The sequence below is a fragment of the Phalangium opilio genome, unplaced genomic scaffold, assembly GCF_054372755.1.
Source record: "Phalangium opilio isolate 3A_F unplaced genomic scaffold, DU_Popi_V2 ptg000031l_1, whole genome shotgun sequence".
Taxonomy (NCBI): domain Eukaryota; kingdom Metazoa; phylum Arthropoda; class Arachnida; order Opiliones; family Phalangiidae; genus Phalangium; species Phalangium opilio.
The window spans coordinates 4590143-4615843 of NW_028324158.1; the positions used below are offsets into that span (position 1 = coordinate 4590143).

The 25701-nt window shown below is 35.9% G+C and overlaps 2 protein-coding genes across 4 annotated transcripts; both read right to left on the reverse strand.

Moving 5' to 3' along the window:
- Nucleotides 1-25: 25 nt before the first annotated feature.
- On the reverse strand, nt 26-10055 carry LOC149690149 (ATP-binding cassette sub-family C member 1-like). Its single transcript, XM_089870485.1, has 16 exons — nt 9231-10055; nt 5765-5941; nt 5585-5698; nt 5348-5485; nt 5155-5295; nt 4604-4662; nt 4108-4224; nt 3875-4036; nt 3633-3807; nt 3258-3512; nt 2481-2684; nt 2182-2328; nt 1025-1115; nt 588-952; nt 335-502; nt 26-268 (listed from the first exon to the last, which is right to left on the reverse strand). Exons 1-16 carry the CDS (start codon nt 9273-9275, stop codon nt 26-28), a joined length of 2601 nt encoding a protein of 866 aa, XP_089726611.1. The 5' UTR covers nt 9276-10055.
- Nucleotides 10056-12386: 2331 nt separating this feature from the next.
- LOC149690150 (ATP-binding cassette sub-family C member 1-like) lies at nt 12387-24940 on the reverse strand. 3 transcript variants are annotated; one of them, XM_089869677.1, is made up of 22 exons: nt 24749-24940; nt 19962-20138; nt 19783-19896; nt 19538-19675; nt 19338-19475; nt 18889-18947; nt 18369-18485; nt 18135-18296; nt 17901-18075; nt 17534-17788; nt 16848-17051; nt 16544-16690; nt 16271-16361; nt 15836-16200; nt 15593-15760; nt 15327-15529; nt 15128-15209; nt 14546-15070; nt 14197-14396; nt 14007-14133; nt 13078-13847; nt 12387-13008 (listed from the first exon to the last, which is right to left on the reverse strand). In XM_089869677.1, exons 1-22 carry the CDS (start codon nt 24791-24793, stop codon nt 12897-12899), a joined length of 4374 nt encoding a protein of 1457 aa, XP_089725803.1. In that variant the 5' UTR covers nt 24794-24940; the 3' UTR covers nt 12387-12896. The 3 variants fall into 3 exon arrangements, with proteins under 3 accessions (XP_089725803.1, XP_089725804.1, XP_089725805.1); XM_089869678.1 differs by lacking the exon at nt 24749-24940 and adding an exon at nt 20223-20392; XM_089869679.1 differs by lacking the exon at nt 24749-24940 and having other exon boundaries at nt 12388-13008; nt 19754-19896; nt 19962-19991.
- Between the last annotated feature and the right edge of the window lie 761 nt (nt 24941-25701).

Genomic DNA, 25701 nt, shown 5'->3' on the forward strand with positions numbered 1-25701 from the left:
TATATTAATTAAAATTAAGCAAATTTTAAGTCCAAATTTGGAAAACCTTTGTCTGCAATACTTGCCTTTCGTATGGGTCTAAATTCTGGTTTGTGTCAGCTTTTTTCTCGTTGTTGCTCATGTGTTGGGTGAAATACTCTTTGGCTATTCCTTCAACGCGCATAATATCTTCGTAAGTTCCTCTCTGTATTATTTTTCCATCTTTCATGAAAAGAATCTCTTTGACATCTCGCAAAAACGTTAGGTTATGGGTCACAAGAATTCTCGTCTACATACGCAATTTTACATACAGTTTATTTTGAAGTAGTTAATTTCATTATGAGAAAACACCAACCTTATCTTTAAGTAATCCATTTGGTCCAATGACTTCATTGAATATATGTTTGGCCACGTGAGAGTCTACTGCCCCCAAAGGGTCGTCCAAGAGATAAATATCGTCATTTCGAAAAATTGCTCGAGCAACGTTAACTCTTTGCTTTTGACCACCACTCAGATTGATACCCTATGTATTTAACTATCTGATCAGGGGTCTTATTTAAACTATAAAACACACAAAAAACAACGCAAGGATTTGAAAGTATACATACTCTTTCTCCGATCTCCGTCTGGTCGTGGGCTGGTAAATACTCCAGATCTGATTCGAGGGCGCAAGCGTGAATGACTTGGTTGTATTTTTCTTGGTCCAAGTCATCAGTGAATAGGATATTCTTCCTGAATGAAGTGTTCTGTATCCAGGCTTGTTGCGTGACGTAGCCTACTGTCCCTACCACCTTCACTTCCCCTTTCATCTTCTTCATATCACAAACCAAAGCGGACAATAGTGAAGACTTGCCACAACCCACTGGACCCACGACGGCGACCAAAGAGCCACGAGCAACTTTCAAGTTGATGTCTCTTAAAAAATCTGCTCCTCCTGTGTCCCAACTAAATGCACCGTTTGAAATTTCGATACCTAGAAGAAAATTTTTAATTTTGTTTTGTTTAGTGAGGATTCTTGAATATTCAAAACAATGACAAGTGTTACAGTTTTTTTCGTCATTCCCATTGCGACATATATAATCATCATTCTCCTTCCTGTTTAAAATTAGACTTATTCTTGAAACTGAAACCTTTACCTGAAATGATTAATATTTTCCGAAGGAGTTATTTACACTTACAAAATGTACAAAAGATTGCAGTTTAACAAAGTAACTGACTAAATGCATATTATTCCTTAAATTCGAATACAGCATCCAACAGCAAAACTAAGGCAGCCCAAATTCTTTTACCGTACGCGGAAAACAAACTCAATACGCACAATCTCGAATTAACATTTCGAGATATCTATAATTCCGTTGCAAATTAAATCGAAAATTATGATATAAAAACTCGTGCGAATGGCAAAATTTTAAGTTTTTAACGTTATTGGTCGTCCGTTGGCGCTGCCTCGAATTAGGTCTTAATAAATGTTTGATAAACCACCTTCTTTATGAGTAAGATGTCAAATTTTATCTGAAGAAAAACAGATCGACGAAATTTTGTCGTTTAGAAAAGCAGTTCGACCAAATTTTGTCGTTTAGAAAAGCAGTTCGACCAAATTTTGTCGTTTAGAAAATCAGTTCGACCAAATTTTGTCGTTTAGAAAATCAGTTCGACCTAATTTTGTCGTTCAGAAAAGCATTTGGACGAAATTTTGTCGTTCAGAAAAGCATTTAGACGAAATTTTATCGCTCAGAAAAGCATTTTGACGAAATTTTGTCGTTTAGAAAAGAATTTCGACGAAATTTTTTCGTTTACAAAAGCATTTCGACGAAAGTTTATCGTTCAGAAAAGCATTTCGACGAAATTTTGTCTTTTACAGTTAAAGGTGACTTCGATCTATCTATTATCTCGTTGGTTTCTCTTTGAGAATTTTACTCCGTTGGTTATTTTTCCCTATAATTTGTGTCGTTCAAGAGATTCCATTAAAACAAATATTTATTATTTATGCATAAATTATAGTTTTAAGACCGTATAACGAAGCTTGATGATAACCTTAATTTTTTTAAATTTGAAATCGGGATGAGAAAAAGAAACGGTTCAGAACTTTTTTTTTATGAGGGTTAATTTTTCTCAGGAAAATGTTTAGTTATAATTCAAAACTGGGTTCTGCAGTCTCAGTGGGCCTGGCGGTGGTTGAAGTCTATATTATAAATATTTTACCATCACTACAGCATTAATTGCATCGGGAAAATAATATACTGTTGCGCATAACAGTCCAAACAACTGAAAGGAAACGAAGGCCTTTGTCGAAGTGAGAACATTGATGTCGTCAATCAGCACGAACATGGCGAAACTTGCCAGAATAACCTTGAAAATACACGAGAAAAATTTTATCTATAAGATTTTATTCTTGGACTTATGGGCCAACATAAAAGTAAATTTACAAGGAGTAGACGAAAAACTCGTTATGGAAGCTTAATCCGTGACCAATAATCGCAGAATTTGAGGATAAAACTTACAAGCGAGTTTGTTGCGTAGAATGACGAAATAGATGCCAGCCTCAAATATAATAGTTTCTTCAACTGTATTACTTCTTTATTTCTGAGTTTCTCGATGATTCTTTGGAAAGATGATTCCCAGGCGTTCAACTTCAAGACGCGAATTCCGTTCAATATTTCACTCATTAGTTTTATTCTTCTATCCTTCCTTTTCATCAGCGTTACCTATGAACAATACAATTTGTTAACCTAAACGGAAGACGTGACGAAATCTCCAACAGTAAATCCACCCTCTAGCAAAGTGGCATCGTACTGCAAGCGTATAACTCTTAACCCATTATAGTGAAACCATATCCCTTTTTATCGACCATACGTCTCGAAGCGCCTCTCGAAAGGCTCATCACTTAATAACTTTGGTGACCATAGTGAGATTAGATCACTCGTTCCCAGTTCCTACCCGTTTGTTTAAATTACCGTTCTGTGATAGTGGAATGAGACTAATGTTATTGTTGAAGGGGTTGACGTGTTGCCTTGTCTTGCACCGATAATAAAGGTATCCGCTTCCTCCGGGCACCAACAATGCCCATCAAGTGCAGGTGTCTATTTAGCCGACAATGTCCAGTAAGAAAATATGTGACCAGCCTGATATTAATAATAAGACCACGTGTGTTCTTGTGATCTTTTCGAAGAAACTAGCCTGGGTCTCCCCGGCGACTCCTACGCTTTACGCAAGTTTGTATTCCAAGCGAAGCTCAACGTCTTATAACCTTATTAAAATGGTTCGTTTGAGACACTCACCTGGACCTGTTTAAGTTTCCACGATATTACGAAGTTCAATGGTACCAGTAATATTAATATTCCCGAACTGGCAAAGGCAGAGATACCCAGTTCTTGGTATAGAAAGCACGTGCACAGAAAAACTTGGGCTGGCATTGACCAAAGGTATCCCATATACTGGATCAGTAATAGGAATTTTTCCGTATCAACGTAAATGGTATTAAGAATGGCGCCCATGTTTAGATCGCTAATGTCACGACTGGACAAGCGAAGAGTCTGTGAAATATATTATTGCGCAGCTTAGTGCACGTCCTTGGTTTCTCGTCTTCACTCATTTACTAGGCCCTACTCGGTCATAAACGTTTGTCAGAGGAAGATCGTTCCTTGTAAATTTACCTTTTTGTAGAGTGCATTCATGGTTACTGATTTAAGTCTAAGTCCTAGTTTGGTATGAAAGAAGGCGCTGCCTTCCAGGAAAAACGTTTGTAACAAACCGGCCAAACCTATTAGACAAGCGTAGAATATGCCCACCCAAAGTGGCTCGTCGCTCGACGAATAGGCGATTATCCATCTGAATACGTATATAACACGTTGTACGTACTTTTCTAAGTTTAAAGTCAGTTTTTTAAATAAAATACCTGACAATTGCCGTGCTACTGTATGCTACAACGTCGGCCAAAATTTGTAGAATTCCTCCAGCCAAGAAAAAGTGCCAAACTGTACTGAACAAAGATATTCCAATAGAATAGTTTTGATTTCTTAATCGCTTGGATTCTAATTTCTGGCCACCCATTTCATCACTTTACCAACGAAAATTAAGTTTCACAATTATTTTTTTCTTTGAACACTCATTGCTTATAAGGACACATACCAATTGTATTTCCAATACTGTTCAAACATCCGCGAAACTGTTTGCGCTTTGTCTGGATCGTTTAACTCGTACACGTCCGATGGCTCCAGCGGTTCTTTCCAGCCTTTTAATATGAAACTTAATATCATATTAAAATAAACTTTAAATTATTCCATGAAAAAGTTTTTCCTGTTTAACTACCGGAATATATTTATTAAAAAAGAAAAAATGGGAATGAATAACAGAGCGTCATAGTTCACAACCCCTTTGATAATACGGCGGTGGGGCTAGGAAATGAAGTGTGGATCTTATTTTTCAAACAGGTTAAAAGTGTTTTTGCAGTAACCTCATATATTAAACATAGATTTAAGATGTCTAAAATGTTTGAAAAATTTCGTTGCGCTTTTCATTGGGTTATAAGTTGGACTGAAGTAAAGTTAAATTTACTGTTATTCATTCCTATTTCGTTTAAATAAATACATTTTTGACTGCACTATGTAAGTAAATGATATTTAACCTGTTCAGCCAGGAAAATGACATTCTTGACAAAAATGACGCTTCTTCTTCGGGAGATTTCTGAAGTTGGTTGATAGGGAATAATATTTCATATTATTTAGTAAGAAAATGATAACAGGTCGTGAAATACGTGTCTACCATAATTGGGTGAAAGACATTTGGGTGATGAACGCAGGGTGTCAGACGATTGGGAACGCAACAATTGGGAGAGTTAAAAATTGGGTCTTCGACAATTTAGAGAATATGAAACCGACAGAGCATCAATTGGATGAATAGAAATGTGTTTTGAAAAACCATAGAGGTTTCGTGAAGTTTAAAACATTGCCTGACCCAACTAATCTAACCTGACCATCCAAATTTTATGAGTTTTAAGAAGTAGCCTAAGTATTTTTTGCAAAATATTTTTCTAATTCAACCAATTGACGCTCCGTCGGTTTCATTGCAACCCAATTGTCGATCCTCCAAATTGTCGCGCTCCCGATTTCTCGAACACCCAGTCGTCGTCACCCAAATGTCTTTGGACCATTTGTCGTGCTCCCTTGAAATACAGACCATAATTGGCTTGTCGATTTTGTATACATTCTTATAGTACCGTGCCCCGCTGTCAGTCATCGCGATCAAGAAAAAGGTGACGACTATAAGCGGGAAGTTGATCATTTCCATAACAAAGGCGGTATAATCATCTCGATGATTCTATATAGTTGTTTTTTTTAATGGCTGTCAAAAGTTACACTTCTAAACTCACTTTTAAGTAATAATCTATAATGGCTGATCTGTACGTTATTGTTTCGGTGACTGTCGTTAGAAACCAAAATAACAACTCAATTCCCGACGACACTGTACCAACCTTTCTCCCATATATAGAGAAAAAGCTTGCCAATAACTGAAAAGGTGATATTTTTCAATAATTTAACGATTATTAATAGAGCATAAGTAAATGTTTCTGAAATTATACAATCGATTTCTTTAAAATCATTCTTACGTAAGTTGCCAGCTTAATCGTTGGTGCTAAATTGTCAACCACGCTGAAGTCACTCTGGTAAATTTGTTTCCCCATTTTTAGCGCACTTAGGATTGCAAGCAATAATATCAAAAACTATAAACCCTCAGCGGGGAAAAAGAAAAATGAACTAGGATTTTAACACTTAAACTATATTCTCACAATTTTTGTGATGTTGAGGCTTGAAAAGTGGACACGTCTTTGCTTTGATTTTAACAGTAGGTATATTTCTAAAGGAAGAAATAACCAAAGCACCGCGCATGGCATCCAAACCAAAACTGTTTTCTGGAAGCATGGCGTGAAGTCGGGATTATCTGTATACCACGTTAAATTTGCATCCTGAAATATTTTATTTTTTATTGTAGTATCTAACTTCGAAAAGTATACATTTGTTGTTTACTGGCTTATACTGTATATATATACACGAATTTTCACACTTTTTCGAGTTTTAAAAATATAATGTAACTTTCGTTGATGTTTTTAGACACCTTCGCGAATGTGCAGTGAACTGCTAAAATGGAAAGCGTACTTCCAAAGTCTTACTGAAAACCAGAGTGTTTTAGTTTTGTTTCGGTAGAGTATTCGTTCATTTGATTGGGAAAAGTTTTTTATGAGTTAATCTTTTTTGAAAACATACAGCTGATCTGACTGATCTTAATACAGATATGTTTAAACTTCTATTTTGTAAACGTTCCCCTGATTGTCCTTGTAAAGCTACTTTTAAAATTGTTTAAATAACCCTGTCTGTTCGGTTTTTCTACTTATTCTGGTCAACACGAATCTCCTTAATATTGTCTATTGTTTCATTTGTTAATGTGTGTGCATATTCGAAAGAATCTGCGAACAAATATTTTGGTGGAAGGAACCGGGTTCGTTAATAGAATGTTAACGGAATGTCTTCGGTAGAAACTATTGAATCGCGATTTCAGCAATTAAAATCTTCTAATTGATCCTGAAACTAGTTGGCCTGTTAGCCGGATCCATTGCCAAAACTTGCGACAAACAAGATGATCTAGTCCTTAATTATGCCACATCGTTTACGTACTTTCGCTATCCCAACTTCCATAAATTGTTATCAAGTGATATATCCTCTAGTATACCGGTGAGGAGAGACTACTTCTTACCTCTCCGACTGACGATGATGTCACGGAGAGGTATTAAACTGGACCTGTCTGTGTGTCTGACACTGCGTTCGCAGTTGGCAAATCGGAGCAAACGTGTTCGAAGAAAGCAATTTTTGGCTTTTACTCCCATCGTTAGGATTATGAGTACGCGGCGATCGGCTAGGGTTACGAGAAACGTCTAGCATCGCAATGGCAGGGCTTCCACCATAGGTTCACGCAATTGCGGGTTTTCTTATCATTTACAGAGAATCAATCGCCTTATACACTAAATTTCCAAAAAAAAATCCTAAAGAGATATATCCTACAATTCAAACGTCAACAATAGCCATGTTCAAATTATTTAAGGAATAACCATTTTTAAAGCGACCTAACGGTAAATTACTGACGATTAAAATAATTAATATCAACAATTATTTATTTGAGAAAGACCTCTTAATTTTGTCTGGACTTGGAGAGGTTTATTTGTGTTTCCCAATCAAAACTTCTACTGCTACAGCCTAGGGCAAACTAATAGTCCGTCGTATTTATAAGATGTGACTAAAAGAAGTTACTGTACATGTATTAATTGTGAAACGCCTATGAAGAAAAACTGAAATCTGATTTCGAGAGAATGATCTTTGATACATGAATGAAAAAGATTTAAAATTCCGAGTCTGGTTACGTGTATCACTAAAATCGTAAGTAAGCAGGAAAATTTTAAGAAGAAATAATTTAGTGCTATAATTCAGTTCAGTTTCTACTTTCATGAAATAGAAGGTTATTTAAAAGCAGACCAAAACTATTTTTCTTAGTGTGTAACTTTTGGCAAGCAACGCAACAACAAAGACTTAAATGGTAAACCCATATCTACAACCAAAATGATAAAATGAAATTATTCCGTCGGGAGCCGAATTTATTGGGATTTAATATCAGCCACGCTTTATGCTAAGATCAGCGCGAGGGGCCAGTCATTAGCCAAAATTTTGTACACCTGATTACTGATTTCTGAATTTTTATGTGAATTCCGATGATTACTGAACGAATTCCTTGATTTCAGTGACTACGATTATTTTCAGTGATTTCCATAATCTTTACACTGATTTTCCGTTATTGCTGCAGATTACTTTGAATTCCAATGACTCCCGGTGATTTTTTGGTGAATGCCGTGATTACCACTGAATTCTTCGTGAATTTCGATGAATTCAGTGATTATTTCTATTTCAACTGATTATGATTTTTATTGCATTTTCGAATTCCTCGATTGATTATGTGTGATTATTTCACGAAAGGTGTGATTATCGAGGTGATTACAAAAGATTACTAGTAAATCATGAGATTAATTCCCATTTTCTCAAGATTCCACGTGATTTCCAGTGATTATCGGAGATTTCTGATTACCTTTGATGACTGTCAAGAATGATTTTGATTGCTGATGATTTTCCGAGCATTCTAGAAATCAAGTAATCTATTTCTGCGGTTTTGTACACCTGATAATTCTAGTGATTAACCCCTCGGACCAGCGTTTTTGAAAAACCGTTACAAATGACCAAAAATAGTGTTTTCCGTTTTAAAGTCGAGAGATTTGATACGATTAGTGGAAGGGTCCTTAGAGCTTCCAGTGACCTTTTTGGCAGGGGACTGTCCGCTTTAATTCTACACAGAGCGGATTTGTCATAACCACGGTAATATTTTTCAGGATTACCGAGTAACTTCGATTAGATTATTTAGTAACGTATATTAGATACACATTTACCCAAAACTTGACAGAAATTATCCATAATTTCCCATTCCATTTTGTGAACTATGCGGCACTGAGTTGTATAATATTATTTATCCCGGAAATAATATCAAGTCTCTCTATACGCGTTTCAAAGTTCAACGTATTTGGATAATGAGTAGTAAACAGCAGTTGGTTTCGTTTCGAGAGGCCAAACGAATAAATAGTGTTACTTTATATATATACTTGAAATGTAATCTGGTTTTTATCTAAATATAGATTTTACGCTGTACGCGCGGCTGTCTGTCTGTATGCATGCTGAGAAACACGAAAAACAAGACTTTATGAAGAACTGGATAAGAAAAGAAAAATGATGTTTTTAGCACTTTACTGAAACCTCAATGTAGATTATAAGCTAACTGTGTATTTGTTTCATACTTTTCATACAAGGACAAAGATGGGAAACACGTACCTACAACCAAAATGAAACTATGAAAAAAACTTAATCCCGTGAGGAGCTGATTTTATAACGCGAGTTATTGTGTTCTGAATGGCGTGCCATAGTCACGTGTTCCATTATGACCAGCGTTTTTGAAAGACCCTTTATAAGTACATATGACGAAAAATAGTGTATTGAATTTTAAAGTCGAGGGATGCAATACGAGGTTCCTCACAGCTGCTAGTGACTTTTTTACGGAAATTGTTCATAACGAGTTGTTCTCATAATCATAACCACCAAAATATTTTTAAGGGTTGTCGAGTAACTTCGATTAGATCATATAGTAAGATACAATAGATTCATATTTACCCAAAACTTAGAATGACAGAAAGAGTCCATACTTTCCCATGCCATTCTGTGAAATACGCTGCACTGAGTCTTCCAATATTCTTTATCCCGGAAATATTTCAGCGACTCTACTCTCTATACGCGTTTCAAAGTTCACCGTAATTGGATGATGAGTCGTAAACAGCGAGTGGTTTTTTTGGAGTGGCCAAGCGAATAAAGAGTTACTTTTTACATAAATTTGTATTATTATCTGGTTATTATCTTTATTATCTCGGACCCCCCCCTCTTCAGGGTACTACTAAAGTTACGAATAGAACAGTTTCATTGTGTGATGACAAAACGGTCGCATTGCCTTATGCCGTAACTATAACATGCGCAGATTTTAACTAAAAGCGTGTGCTCACAAACTTATCGGTGCTGGACGGTTTGCTACTTAGGATGTGACAGCTATTGTTTAAATATTTAATAATAATATATTAACGTAACCTAACGCAGCCAAATAGTTTTTACTTTAAAAAGTAGTAATAAAATCAAATTTCAGTAGATTCCTAGATTATTTATTCACAAGTTTTTAAAAAACCCCGACATCGAAGTGATCGCTACTAGAATAACCCAGACCAGAAGTGGATCATATGTGGAGCTGTAATATGATCCACTTATGGCCAGACACCGAAACATTCCATAACAACACGGTCTTGACACCGAATCCTCCGGCACGTAACTTTCTGCCTGTATATATTGTTATGGTCGCGTAAAAATATTTGGCTTATTAGTTAACTACATAAATTTTAACATCAACCAAACGCTTGTTTTTATTACCAATCGACTTTTTCCTTCCATACTTTTTTATCAAAGGGTTTAAGAAATAACCTTGCCCTTGCAAAAATTTTGCTTATCTGTCAAAAACGCTCTAATCTTATCAGGAATGCATACGGCTATTAAGAGTTACTCGATGTATCTAGGCGGATTTTGTGGTAGTATCTGTGGACTAATAATTATGAATTTTACCTCTTGAATAATTTATCTCGCTGCGCGTTGAGCCTTGACCTCGCGTTGCTACCAACAACTGAAATTAAAGTTAAAAGGCGTCCAAATTGTGGGGCGTGTCGGAGTACACAAGCCCGGTCCACAAAACCAGTATAGAAATTACCATGGGATATGTGTCACAATAATTCTTATTAGCTGTATTTATTCCTTATCTTATGTAAATTTGAGAAAGTGGTTTCTTTGTTTGCATGTTTTATGACTGGTATAGGAACACATAAGGGAGATACAAACTTATTAATTATATACAGGGAGTTTCTGAAAAGTGTGCCAAGTATTAAAGTCAGACTGAGTGAAAAGAGACAAACAATATGGAGTCTAAAACATTTAGTTTCGAAGGTAAGAGCCCCAAAAATCGGTCCCTAGAACAAGGATATTGGCACACATGTTGAGTAGGACATATCATAGTTCCCATCTTCTTTAGACAATTTCAATAGCCTCCAATATAAGAACGTGAATGACTCTTCATCTCGCTGAAGTCTATTTTTAAAGGTAGAAGTGTGCCTAAGCTGGTAATGCGAAGTAGTTGAAAGTGTAACATCGCGAGAGTTTGATTTCGATGTTTCTTTTCTTCGTACTAAGTTAACATCGTTATTTAAAGGTACTGTTGAAACTTTTCACAGTTGCTAATTGTACTTTGAACCACTTTACATTGCCAGCTTAGGCATTTATGAAATAGCCAGTCAGGACTTTTCATATAAGCGAAGATCGAGTTGTGAACGTTGCCATGCAGTTCATTCTCCTATTAGAGCTGCAAGTTGAAACGCATTTTCGAACACCACGGGTTTCAAAAATTTAATCGAATATTCCTGTCTTTGACTGCCATCTAATAGAACTCTTGAAAAGAAAATTTACTTCTTTATTGGACTGTTTACGTGATGTTGATAACGGGAAGTAATTACATATTTTACAAAAAAGAGAATTGATTTTGATAAAATTAATCTTAAATTAGGAAAGGCTTTACCCGACAGATGGTGGTAGCAATTTCAAAGTATATTCATAAAATTTCAGAAATTTAAATCTAATTGACACTATATTGTTTGTTTAAACTCTATGAACTGAATAAAAACACATGCATGCTTAGGCGACACCAAAGAGGAAAGTTTAGTGAAATTTCATACTGGTCCTCGGAATTATCCCATTCAGGACTCGGTAGCAATATGACTGTAATGAAGTACGAAACGAGTTAAATGATCTGAAGTTATTCTCAACTTAACGGTAACGCGTTCATTGTCTAAGCCCAAGAGGGAACTCGAAGAATTTTTGGCTAAGTTTCGTTATAAGGAGATGTGAAATTAGCGCAATTTTTAATAAACTGTAGTTTGCCGGGTAAATCCATGGCGCGTGCAGCGTTTCAGCATCCATTTAAAAAGGGGGTTAGAAAAAATAGGAAATATCGACTTGCTAAAAGCCTATGAAATTTGATCCCCACATATGCACAGGAACAACAACCATGGAAATTGATAAAAAAAAATACTTTCATTTAATGATTCGGCCTTCCCGTACCTAATCCGATTTTCCTACGATTATTAGCGCCCTTTCGTAAAATGCAAGTATTTGAAGATAAGTGGAGGTTGAAAAGAATTTTTTTCTAATAAATGTTTTTGGTACCCTCAGCTCGAAAGAGTGCAAGTCCCTTGGCGGGATATTGTGCTCCTGGCTAATGCATTAATTAAAAAAACACGCTCTACCCTCCCTCATAAATACGGTTTCTTTCCTCGCCAATGTTGGCTATTTTAGGGACTAGAGTTTACCATAGACTAGAAAAATACGAGTTCTTTAATGACTGCTCTCATTAACGCCTGCTTAACATCTGGTAATGTGAACTTTTGAGTTCCGAAATTTTTAACTACCTGCACTTGCAATTGTGGTTCGCATAGATTTTTCATGGCCAGAAAAGCACTTTTTAGTCTATTAAGGCAATTAAAGAACATAAATATCATTAAGAAACCATACCAAAAGTATCAGTTGATTATATTTTATTTTTTGATGTTTCGAAAGTTGACGTGCTACGCCTAACGTGTAATGTAACTTAAACGAAAGAAATCATACATTTTTAGGCTTAGCTTCCCTTAGAAAAAGTATGGTATTTCTAAAACTCTAATTTTTTTGGTGAAATGGTTACCGTCGATACAGAAAAGGTAGTTTTCGTAATACTTTTAAATTAACAAGTATTTATTATATGAAAAACTGTTGAAGTTTTATTAAAACCAATCGAGGAGAGATTTGTACAGTACTTATCTAGGGTAAAGCGCACAACCAATGAAGTCCGGAAATACAAGCACTTGGAACACACTTAATGTTTCTGAATCCTCAGAGAGGACCAAAGAGCAGTTATTAGAATACGCTATTAGTTACATTAAACCATTTACACAAAAAAGATCTATCGAAAATGAAAGATAGTGTCTAGTCTTTAATTGTTTTTATGCCTCCAAAAGAAAGGCTTAGCAAATAACGGAAGTTTTTCTTTGATTATCTATATCAATTAAAAATTTTATTTAGCTATTACATTTTAACTTTAACAGGGTAATAGCTCTCTGAGTGAATTAAGTGCTTATGAATTTTTTTTAACAAAATGAGAATAAGATCAGTTTCAAATTAATGCTTCGAATTTCCTATTTGAGGAGTGAAAGTATAAATAATCTAGAGAATTTTAGAATTTTGGGCCAGTTTATGGAAAATTGATTGATTATTGTTCAGAAGAGTTTGTGGAGAGTCGAGCTCCATTATTCGGCCCTGGTCCATAACTATCACTCTGTAAAAGTTAAGAAGCACAAGTCAAAAATTTCGTCGTCTTAGTTAATAAGTTTGTTAGACCAATTACTTTTCATAGTCCATGATAGTGTTTATTCTGTGTGCGATGGTGATGACTGTAGAGCCTGCGAACTCTTTTCTGATGGTGTCTTGAATGAGGTCATCGGTATCCATATCAACCGAGGCCGTTGCTTCGTCTAGGATGAGGATTTTCGTGTTCCTTAACAAAGCCCTTGCCAAGCAGATCAACTGTCGCTGACCGACGCTCAGGTTCTGTCCACCTTCGGCGACTGGGTGATCGAGTCCTTGCTCAAGGGACGCAACGAAGGGCTTGAGATGCGAGTGTTCGAGAGCGACCCACAGTCGTTGGTCGTCGCATTGCTCAAAGGGGTCGAGGTTGAGTCTGATTGTACCCGAGAACATGACTGGCTCTTGGGGAATGATGGTCAGCCTCGAACGCAACTCCGATAAGTCTACTTTACTTATATCCACTCCGTCCACCACAATATTGCCGTGCGCAGCTTCGATCAGACGAAACAACGCTAACGTCAACGACGACTTGCCCGCTCCTGTTCTACCCACCACACCCACCTTCTCCCCTGCCTCGATCTTCAAATTAATGTCCTCTAAGACAAAGTCCAATTCTTCACGGTATCTTGTATTGTAGTCTTGAAATTTGATTTCTCCCCGTTCAGGCCAATTTGGAGGTAGCTGAGCTTCTGATTTGTTATATCCAGCTTCTGGCGGTAAACTACAATACTCGTCAATTCTCTCGACTGCCACAATACTAGTTTCCAAAGCTACACCATTCTTCGTTGTACCTATGACATGGTGTACCAGCTACGGAAAAAAATGCAAATCAATGCTATAAAACTTTTCTATGAACCGTTGAAACTGCTATAATTAGAACAACGAAAACTAAATATGTGAAGATAGAAGGAATCTATTGATTAGACCACAGAACCTGAATTTAATTAACTTATGAAATATAATTGATACCATTCTAGCGTTGATTATGATAAATCCAACAATTCCAGGTGATAAAGTGTCTTTGCCCAAAACAGTGAATAGAGAGGCGCAAAACAATAAGACATTTCCCAATAAGTTGAACCGTAGCGCTAGCCATCTTAAACATAAGGGCGGGATTTCACTTGGTTTCGTTCAGCAAATCATAGATGAACACACTAACCTTTCACACATGTACAAGGCATAATTGGTGGCTACGCTGTCGTCAATTAGTTTTTCAAACTGGTTTTGAAAGTTCTTTCCGGCATCGCAAGTTCTAATTACTGTGATACCAGATAACGACCCGGAAACGTGCGAGAACAGAAAAGAGTTCCTCGTTGCGTAAATTCTTTTCAGTTGGCGATTAGTTGCTATGAAAAAACGCTGTTAAACAGTTCAAAATTAGTAACTTGAACTTAATTATGGTACCAGCAATTTAAAATAAACATTCAAGGTAAAACTTCATCAGCTTGAATAAAAACTTTGGATAACAAAATCACTAGTGCATTAAAACCAAGATATATCAGACTTACCTGTAGAAATATGAAGGCAAGAGTTACTATCAATAATGCAATTATAAACTCTGGTATTCGTATCGCAACAGCGGTCGAAGAGCCAAGAGTAAGCATCAAAGAGATATCAAACAATCTTAGGGTGTTGGGTATTTGCTGGTCTATTGCATCCATATCTTGAGAAAAGCGATTTAGAACGCGGCCGGTGGGAGTGGTGTCAAAGAAGGACAATGGCGAATGTAGAAGAACTCTTAGCATATCCGTGTGTGAGATCCTCGAAGCCCGGACAGAGCCGCGTAAGGAAAATAGCCCTCCAATGCAGACAGCTACTATTTGGCAAATTGATAAAAACCCATATACTGTCAGACGAACTGTTCTTAAATGAGGGTCCACTTGTTCTCCCTCTTTCGTGTCCTCGCTCCACAGTGATAGCCAGTAGCCTGGTATTACGTTAAACACCGCCGTAGAGACGTGAAAAATGATCATCATTATAAATGAAAAGATGCCCATTGCTTTGAAGTATTTTATATAAACTGCCAACGATGTCTGAAAATTTTAGAATTTTAAATTTCCGGGACAGAAACTCGACACTACTATACGTACCTTGCCTTTTATCAAAACTTCTTTGGTTGTTAGCTTCGCTTGCAACGAGGGAAATTCTGATACTTTTGGTTTTGTTTGTCCGCTGTTATAATAATTAAGAGGCAATAGAATTAGTTTTGTTATTTGAAACTATATTAGTGAAAATGGAAGCAAAGGAAAACCTATGCTTCTTGTTCAGATTAGTGTCTAGAATCATTGCCTTTGGTAATGGTTTAAATTTGGGTGTATGTCAACGTTTTCCTCTTTGTTGCTCATGTGTTGGGTGAAATACTCTTTCGCTATTCCTTCAACGTGCATAATGTCTTCGTAAGTTCCTCTCTGTATTATTTTTCCATCTTTCATGAAAAGGATCTCGTTCACTTCTCGCAGAAACGTTAGGTTATGCGTCACAAGAATTCTCGTCTACAAACGCAATTATACATACAGTTTAGTTTAAAGTACGTTTCATTTAAACTCGAGACCAACCTTATCTTTAAGTAATCCATTTGATCCAATTACTTCATTGAAAAGATGCTTGGCCACGTGAGAATCTACTGCCCCCAAAGGGTCGTCCAAGAGATAAATATCGTCATTCCGGTAGATTGCTCGAGCAACGTTAACTCTTTGCTTTTGACCACCACTCAGATTGATACCCTATGTATTTAACTACCTGATCAGGGGTCTTATCTAAATCATGAAACAAACAAAGTACAACGCAAGGATACATACTTTTTCTCCGATCTCCGTCTGGTCGTGGGCTGGTAAATACTCCAGATCTGATTCGAGGGCGCACGCGTGAATAACTTGGTTGTATTTTTCTTGGTCCATATCATCAATGAAGAGGATATTCTTCCTGAGTGAGGTGTTCTGTATCCAGGCTTGTTGCGTGATGTAGCCTACAGTCCCTACCACCTTCACTTCCCCATGCATCTTCTTCATATCACTAACCAAAGCGGACAACAGTGAAGACTTGCCACAACCCACTGGACCCACGACGGCGACCAAAGAGCCACGAGCAACTTTCAAATTGATGTCTCTTAAAAAAGGTGCTTCTTCTGCGTCCCAACTAAATGTGCCGTTTGAAATTTCGATACCTGGAAGGTAATGGTTTTTCATTTTATTGAGTGAAAACTCTTTAACGTCCAGAACGGTGTCAAGTGTTACAGTTTTTATCGTCGGTCGCGTAGTGACATATATAATCTTCACTCTCGTTGCTGTTTAATATTAGACTTATTCTCGAAACAGAAACTTTTACCTGAAATGATTGATATTTTCCGAATCAGTTATACTAATTCGCAATTAAATACAATTCACAACACATTAGAAAAACTTTTCGAGAAATTTTTGTCTTTTAGAAAAACTATTCGAGGAAATGTTATTGAATTCTGTAGTCTGTGGGTCAGGTGGTGGTTTAATTCTGTTATAAACATGTTTTACCATTACTACAGCATTAATTGCTTCGGGTAAATTAAATATTGTTGCGCTTAACAGCCCAAACAACTGCATGGAAACGAAGGCTTTTGTTGAAGTGAGAACGTTGATGTCGTCAATCAGCACGAACATGGCGAAACTTGCCAGAATAACCTTGAAAGTACACGAGAAACATTTTATCTCTAAGAGAGAATTTTATTCTTGAGCTTATGGGCTAACATAAAAGTAAATTGACAATGAGTAGGGAAAATACTCGTTATGGAAGCTTACTTCGTGACCAATAAACGAAGAAATTAAGGATACAACTTACAAGCGAGTTTGTTGCGTAAAATGACGAAATAGATGCCAGTTTCAAATATGATAGTTTCTTCAACTGTATTATTTCTTTACTTCTAAGTTTCTCGATGATTCTTTGGAAAGATGATTCCCAGGCGTTCAACTTCAAGACGCGAATTCCGTTCAATATTTCACTCACTAGTTTTATTCTTCTATCCTTCCTTTTCATCAGCGTTACCTATGAACAACATAATCTGTTAACGTGAACGGGGCGTGGCGAAAGCTTCACAGTTAAATTTCTCAAATCTCCAATAGTATTTCTATACCTGTGTCGTACTGTACACGTATAACACTTAGCTAAGACCACACAAACCCTTAGTTCTAGTGAAACCATATCCCTCTCAACTGACCATACATTTTAATCAGGCATATATGGGCCTCTCGCAAGGCGTATCACTGGATTAACTTTTTTTTACTGAAGTGAGATTATATCACTCGTGCCCAGTCCCTACCCGTTTGTTTATATCACCGTGCTATATTAGCGGAATAAGCCTATTGCTTAAGGGGGGTGACACATTATGCACCGATACCAAAGGTACATTATGCGCACAGAAAGTCCCCCTCGACGAAATCTTACGTTTTGAGCATAACAAAGTTTGTATTTCAACTTAAGTTCAACGTCTTACAACGCTATTAAAATAGTTCGTTTAAGATTCTCACCTGGATCTGTTTAAGTTTCCACGATATTACGAAATTGAATGGTACTAGTAGTATTAATACTCCCGAACTGGCAAAGGCCGAGACACCCAGTTCTTGGTATAGGAAGTACGTGCACAGAGTAACTTGGGCCGGCATTGACCAAAGGCATCCCGTATACTGGATCAGTAATAGGAATTTTTCCGTATCAACGTAAATCGTATTTAGAATGGCACCAATGTTTAGCTTGCTTATGTCTTGACTGGATAAGCGAAGTGTCTGTGAAAAAAATATTATTGCGTATATTAGTTTTCGTGCTTGGCTGCTCTGGATTTCTCGTCAACACATTGACTACTCAGACAATAACGTTTATCCTCTGACAAGTGTTTACCTTTTTGTAGAGTGCATTCATGGTTACTGATTTAAGTCTAATTCCTAGTTTGGTATGAAAGAAGGCGCTGCTTTCTAGGAAAAACGTTTGTAATATACCGGCCAAACCTAAAAGGCAAGCGTACAATATTCCCACCCACAGTGGCTCGTCGCTCGACGAGTAGGCGATTGTCCATCTTAACAAATAAGATGAAGTATTTTTCTAAGTTTAAAATCAGGTTTTTAAATAAAATACCTGACAATTGCCGTGCTACTGTATGCTACAACGTCGGCCAAAATTTGTAGGATTCCTCCAGCTAAGAAAAACGGCCAAACTGTCTTGAATAAAGCAATCTCAATAGAATAGTTTTGATTTCTTAATCGTTTGGATTCCAATTTGTGGCCACCCATTTCATCACTTTACCAACGAAAATTAAGTTTCATATTTTGTTGTTTTTTTTTAACACCCGTTACCGAAAAAGACACATACCGATTGTATTGCCAATGCTTTTCAAACATCCGCGAAACTGTTTGCGCTTTGTCTGAATCGTTTAACTCGTACACGTCCGATGGGTCCAGTGGTTCTTTCCAGCCTTTTAATATGAAACTTAATATAATATTAAAATTAACTTTAAATTATTCGATGAAAAAGTTTTTCCTGTTTAACCACGAAAATTTATTTGTTATAAAAGAAAAGAAAAATGAGAACAAATAACATAATTCATAGTTCACAACCCCTTAAACGATACGACGATGGGGTTAGGAAATAATGTGGGAAACCACATAAATCCGTTTTTGGTGAAACTTATTTTACAAACACATTATAAGTGTTTTTGCAGTATATATTGAACTTAGATGTATGATGTCTAAAATAATCTTTCAAAAGTTCCGTTGCGGTTTTCATTGAGTTATGAGTTGGACTGAAGAAAAGTTAAATTTACTACTGTTCATTTCTGTTTCGTTTAAATAAATACATTTTTGACTACACCATATAAGTAAATGATATTTACCTGTTGAGCCAAGAAAATGAAATTCGTGACAAAAATGATGCTTCTTCTTCGGGAGATTTCTGTAGTTGTTTTAGAGGTAGTAATATTTCATATTATTTACAAGAAAATTATAACAGATCGTGCAATACGGGTGTATGACAATTGGGTGACGACTGGGTGTCTCGCAATTAGACTAGGAGCGCTTAAAATTAGGTGTCCGACAATTGGGAGAGTTCAAATTGGGTGCGTGACGATTGGGTGCAAATGAAACCGACAGAGTGTCAATTGGGTGAATTGAAATTAAATTTTTTTCAAAGAATCAAATTTGTTAAAAACCTTACTGGACCAAAACCTAATCCGACCTTACTGGACCAAAGAAGAGGGTATTTTATCAAAAATTCTTGCTCACTAATTTTTAAATTTTCCCAATTGCCGGACACCCAAATGTTGTGCTTCCATAAAATACAGACCTTAATTGACTCGTCGATTTTATAAACATTATAGTCCCGTGTTCCGCTATCAGTCATCATGTTCAAGAAAAGGGTGACTACTATAAGCGGGAAGTTGATCATTTCCAAAACAAAGGCGGTATAATCATCTCGATGAATCTATATAGTTGTTCTTTTTTTAATGGCAGTCGTAATTTACACTTCTAAAATTGTAAACTCACTTTGAAGTAATATTCTATTATGGCTGATCTGTACGTTATTGTTTCGGCGACTGTCGTTAGAAACCAAAATAAGAACTCAATTCCCGACGACACTGTACCAACCTTTCTCCCATATATAGAGAAAAAGCTTGCCAATAACTGAAAAGGTGATATTATTTAATAAATTTATGACTAATGACTATAACATAAGGTAAATATTTCTGAAATTAGGCCTACGTCATCGCTTTTATAAAAATCATTATTACGTAAGTTGCCAGCTTAATCGTTGCTGCTAAATTGTCAACCACGCTGAAGTCACTCTGGTAAACTTGTTTCCCCAATTTAAGCGCACTTATGATTGCAAGCAATAATATCAAAAACTGAAAACATTGGCGGAGAAAATTAAAAATGAAGTTGGATAGTAACCCTTAAATTATGTTCTCACATTTTTCGTGATGTTGAGGCTTGAAAAGTGGACACGTCTTTGCTTCGATTTTAACAGTAGGTATATTTCTAAAGGAAGAAATAACCAAAGCACCGCGCATGGCATCCAAACCAAAACTGTTTTCTGGAAGCATGGCGTGAAGTCGGGATTATCTGTATACCACGTTAAATTTGCGTCCTAGAATACGTTAGTAGTTATTGTAGTTATAAGTTTATAAGATATGTTCCATAAGTATGACATTTTGTAATGCCAGAGACTTACTGAGAGCTAGTTAGAGAACCACGCGAGAATTGACTACACGCTGTTTTGCAGTCCATCTTTGTATTTAGTCTCTGAAGCCTTTGACAGCGTCTCACCAGGCGTCACTTTACGAGAATCTATGACGTTTCACTACGTCACTTCATGACAAGCTCTCAGTAACCAGTGACAAACTTATGGAACATATCTTATGAACTTATGATCGTTACTACAATATACATTTGTTGTTAATAGGCTTATTTATATACCAATTTCCACAATGGTTTAAATAACCCTGTCAGTTTGTTTTTTGAACTTGTTAGGGTCAATACGAGTTGCTTCATTGTCTACACAGAAAAAACGATGTTTAGATTCTAAACGTTTTCCTAAACGGGAAAATGCAACGCCCTTTTAAACACGAGCCCAGCCTATACGCGTTTAGTTCTGAAATTTTTATTTTTCAAACGCGTATAGTTTGAAAGGTTTACGTTTCAAACGCGCATAGATTGAAAAAGTATCTGTTTCAAACGCGATTAGATTGAAAACGTTTATGTTTGAAACGCGTTTAGATTGAAAACGTTTATGTTTCAAACGCGTTTAGATTGAAAACGATTATGTTTCTAACGCGTTTAGATTGAAAACGTATATGTTTCAAACGCGTTTGTTTGGAAAACGTTTAAGTTTCAAACGCGTTTAGATTGAAAACGATTATGTTTCAAACGCGTTTAGATCGAAAACGTTTATGTTTCAAACGCGTTTAGATCGAAAACGTTTATGTTTCGAACGCGTTCAGATTGAAAACGTTTATGTTTGAAACGCGTTCAGATTGAAAACGTTTATGTTTGAAACGCGTTTAGATTGAAAACGTTTATGTTTGAAACGCGTTTAGATTGAAAACGTTTAGGTTTCAAACGCGTTTAGATTGGAAACGTTTAGGTTTCAAACGCGTTTAGATTGAACACGTTTATGTTTCAAACGCGTTTAGATTGAACACGTTTATGTTTCAAACGCATTTAGATTGATAACGTTTATGTTTTGAACGCATTCAGATTGAAAACGTTTATGTCTTACCAGCATGTAGTTTTCCAACGTTAATATACAAATGTTGTATAGCTTAAGTAATATATAAACAACTATTTCAAATAATAATATACAAAAAATTCTAGGAATATCAAAATAAAACGGATCTTTATAGCTACAAAACTACCAAAGGCATCGAAATTACGAAAAATATATCTATATATTACTTTTAAATTATGAAAAAAGAAAATATTAAGGTTTTGTAGGACTTCTTTACACGAAGCGAACTGCTAACGCGTTGCACTAGTGTAACAAGTTGGAAAAACCAAAATATTACCTCTCCGAGTCAAGAGGAGGACTACTACTACAAACTTATTAACCTAGATATAGAATTATTTCTCTTTCTTGAAGTAAAAATTTACGAATTATTAAAGCAGTATTCCAAGCATAGCGAATATACAGTAAAGCAGACGACATTTACATCCAATAAAGATATGTCTTGGACACATTTCAATCAGTAAATGGGAAAAAACAGGAAATGAAGTGTATAGATTTTGGAGAGATATAACCTTTGTGTTTGAAAAGGCTCAATTGTCTACGCCTCAACTGTTAACCCTATATTCTTATAGCTACATTCACAACTGGTTAGCAGTATAAACACTACTGTCTCGTTTGACCTCAACGATTTTCTTAGTTTGCCAACATAAGTGTTAACGTTAAATATCAATAAAGCTGACTTGTGGTTAGACGCACTGAAAGTCAATACGCACCATAATAAGAACGAAAACTTCTAAGCTATAACCCGATAACGATTAGCCCTTTCACTGATCTAATTGCCACCGTGATGCATTCTTCTATTATTAAATCTGAACCTTATTTTTTAAACGTGTAATTAACTTTCGGCTCACTATGAGCCGTTAATGTCCCTTCATTACAGACACGAAAATAAAAACCCACAGTTTAGTTCCCCTCAGGTCTCAATTATTAACTCTTGGGTTCCCTAAGCCTATTGCGGATAATACATGATGTACCCGATTGAGTCCAGACCTAAGCTTCCTTCTTGAAATCTTTAAAACAAGGATTATTCTATATACAGATGTAGTATAGCTTAAGTAATACATAAACAGCAATTTCAAATAATAATCTTAAAAAATATCCTTGGAATATCAAAATGAAACAGAGCTTTAAAGCTACAAAAGTACTAAATGCATCGTAGTTACGAAAAATATTTCCACTTATTCACTTTATATTATGGAAAAAGTGAATATTAAGGTTCTGTAGGATTTCTTTACACATCAAAGCAAAGCGAATTGCTAACGTAGCGCGCTAGTGTAACAACGGACGGACACACACAGACAAAAACATAGACTGATTTTTAACTCTTTCCGATTTAATTTTGAATTGAGAAACAAGATTATCTTAAATATAAAATAAATATAATTAATATTTAATATTTTCTTCGTTAGTTGTTCGCCTTATTGAGCGTTACATCGTTTTAAAAAAGAACAATTAAACATTCTTGAAAGACTTGACTAATATTGACGTTTGAAATGAAGCATACGCCTGTTGCTTCGCCTCACTCAAATAGGTAGTATATAAAGGATTCGAATCGCAGCTGTATATAAGAACATCGCAATTGCGTGAACCTTTGGAGGAAGACCCCGCCATTGGAAGGCTAGACGTTTCTCGTAACCCTAGCCGATCGCCGCTTACAAATTGATTATAATTACTAAATCTCTGATCTTAACTTACATTTCACAACAAAAATGGCACTGAAACATTTTTGAAGGCAATTTTAGCGTGAGTCAAACCGTTTTATGATCAACACTTTTCTAAAATTAGAATTCATAACTCAAATTTAAACCCAGTTATATTATAAACCTAACTAATATAAAAATAAAATTTTATTTACTTACTAAATATGGGCGAAGTTCTAATATGGCTTTTTTGTGAGTAAATTCTGACTTTTGACGTGCCAAACACTAGCGAATGAATGTACCCCATTCCAAAATTTCTGAACCTTGGCCTCTCGGCATGAGAAGGGGTAAAAACCGATTCACCAAATAAAATATTAATAATTCTTCCTCAGACGCTCGAGTTAACTACATGACGCCAATATGTTTATATCCTCTACACCTAGAGTAGGTTTTGAACACGTTTAAACCCTGGCGTTTCGGTTTATGCCCACTTTACGATAAGTTTAGATTTTAAACGTGTTTTAAAAGACTTTCAATGCGCTGTTGTGTTTAGTTTTTATATGTTTAGCTATTACACCCATTGGTACTAGTTAGTGTTTAGTTTTCGCACGTCAAATCTAGGGGTTTAGATTTTCAACATGTATAAATCAAATGGATGTGCTCAAAACCTATACGTTGTTTTTTCTGTGTAGTGTTTCGATTATTACATTGAGTGTATATTAAAAAGTAATATTTTTCTCTGGAGATTTTTTTAAGTGTATGGAAATCATGGAATAGGGCTCATATATAGCCCTTCGTGAATAAATTTACTTCTAGTGAAATATTTTCTAGAAACCCGTTAAGGGGATTACTATTTCTTTGTCTGAGAGGCAACGTGAATCATACTTCGCCAACTTTTAACTTACTTCTTCATTCCCTTTATTTCTATTTGTCTTTTTTAATACTTCTACAACTACTATTCGCGTAAAACTGTTAGTCTCGTCTATACTCTGTAGCTGAAATGAAACCAATAGACCTATGGGCCTCATCGTCAAAGCACACGTCTATGAATCCTTGCCCGCTGGAGCACTTTTATCTCCTTTCCCTCTCTATTGGAGAGGAGTGTAAAAAAGCTAACTCTCGCAATGCTCCTATCATCATTGCAAACCTCTCTCAACAAGGCAGTATAGTATTCGATCCGAAGGTGGAGGCAAATAAATTATAAATGACAATCGAAAACTTCTACTACAGCCCAGGTCAAACTAATAGCCCGTCGTATTGATAAGATGTAACTAAAAGAAGTTACTGTACATGTATTAATTGTGAAACGCCTATGAAGCAAAACTAAAATCTAGACTATTTTCGAGGGAATGATCTTTGATACATGAATGAAAAAGATTTAAAATTCAGAGTCTGGTTATAAACTTAAGTAACCAGGAAATCGTATCTTACAGATGAAAGAAGGAACAATTTAGTGCTGTAGTTCAGTTTAGTTAACTATTTCATGAAATACAAGGGAATGTAAAAGCAGACGAAAATTGTTTTTCTCAGTTTGCACGACCTTATTTGCACTCAAAATGAAACGATAAATTAACTTAATTCCATCAGGAGCTGATTTTATTGGGAGTTGAAAAGGGAGATAATATCAGCTACGCTTTCTGCTATGACTAGCGTTTTTGAAAGTCGAGAGATGTGATACTAGGCTCGTTACAAGTGCTAGTGGCTTTTGGCAGGGGACTGTTCACGGAAATTGTACAAAACGAGGTGTTCTCATAACCACGGAAATATATTTCAGGGTTAACGAGTAACTTCGATTAGATTTTTCAGTTAGATATATAATAGATAGATATTTACCGAAAACTTAGAACGGCAGAAACTGTCCATACTTTCCCATGCCATTTTGTGAAACACGCGGCACTGAGTCTTACAATATTCTTTATCCCGGAAATATTTCAACGACTCTATTCAGCCTCTCTCTATAAGTGTTTCAAAGTTCACCGTAATTGGAATATGAGTCGTAAAAAGCGAGTGGTTTTGTTTAAAGAAGTGAAACGAATAACGAGTGTTAGTTTTTACATAAATTTGAATTACTATCTGGATTTTATCTCCTTGAGTCTATATGTACCGAAGTATAGATTGTAGGCTGTACGCGTGGCTGTCTGTATGTATGCCGAGAAACATGAAAAACCAGACTACTTGAGGAGCTGGATAAGAATAGGAAAATGGCGTTTTTGAGATTTTTATACAAACTTAAAGTAACCTAACGCAACCTAATGGTTTTTACCTATAATAACCGCAAAAACAAATATCATATTTCACTAGATTCTTTGATTATTAGTTCTCAAACTAAAATAACCCAGAAACCGAAACATTCCGCAACAACATGGTCTTGACACTGAATCCTCCGGCACGTAACATTTCTGTCTGTATATATTGTTATGGTCGTGTAAAAATATTTGTGTTGTTAGTTAACTACGTAGATTTTAAAATCAACTATATTCTGTTTAGTCTCAACCAAACGCTTCTTTTTATTACCAATCGACATCGCTCCCTATTTTAAGAAAGTACTTCCTTTAATTGTATATATATAACCACTGCGCGGAAGCAAAATATTCAACCTTATCTCAGCCTTTATTATAATAAGAGTTTTTATCATAGGGTTTAATATGTAACATTGCCCTTGCAAAAATTGTGCTTATCTGTCAAAAACGCTCTAATTTTATCAGGAATGCATACATCTATTAGGAATCTTTGTGTAGCCATTTTCTCAAAATATCTAAGCGGATTTTGTGGGAGTAGATATGGAT

Excerpts from the sequence above, each read along its gene's own strand:
- LOC149690150 (XM_089869677.1), bottom strand. The coding sequence starts at position 24,793 with ATGGCATGGGAAAGTATGGACAGTTTCTGCCGTTCTAAGTTTTCG. Across the intron at positions 20,139-24,748 it reads TCTGCCGTTCTAAGTTTTCG|GACGCAAATTTAACGTGGTA; the intron begins GTAAATATCTAT and ends AACGTATTCTAG. Across the intron at positions 14,134-14,196 it reads GCCTTGTACATGTGTGAAAG|ATGGCTAGCGCTACGGTTCA; the intron begins GTTAGTGTGTTC and ends CTTATGTTTAAG.
- LOC149690149 (XM_089870485.1), bottom strand. The coding sequence starts at position 9,275 with ATGGCATGGGAAAGTATGGACTCTTTCTGTCATTCTAAGTTTTGG. Across the intron at positions 5,486-5,584 it reads CGATTAAGCTGGCAACTTAC|TTATTGGCAAGCTTTTTCTC; the intron begins GTAAGAATGATT and ends TCACCTTTTCAG. Across the intron at positions 5,296-5,347 it reads TTATAGATTATTACTTAAAA|AATCATCGAGATGATTATAC; the intron begins GTGAGTTTAGAA and ends ACAACTATATAG.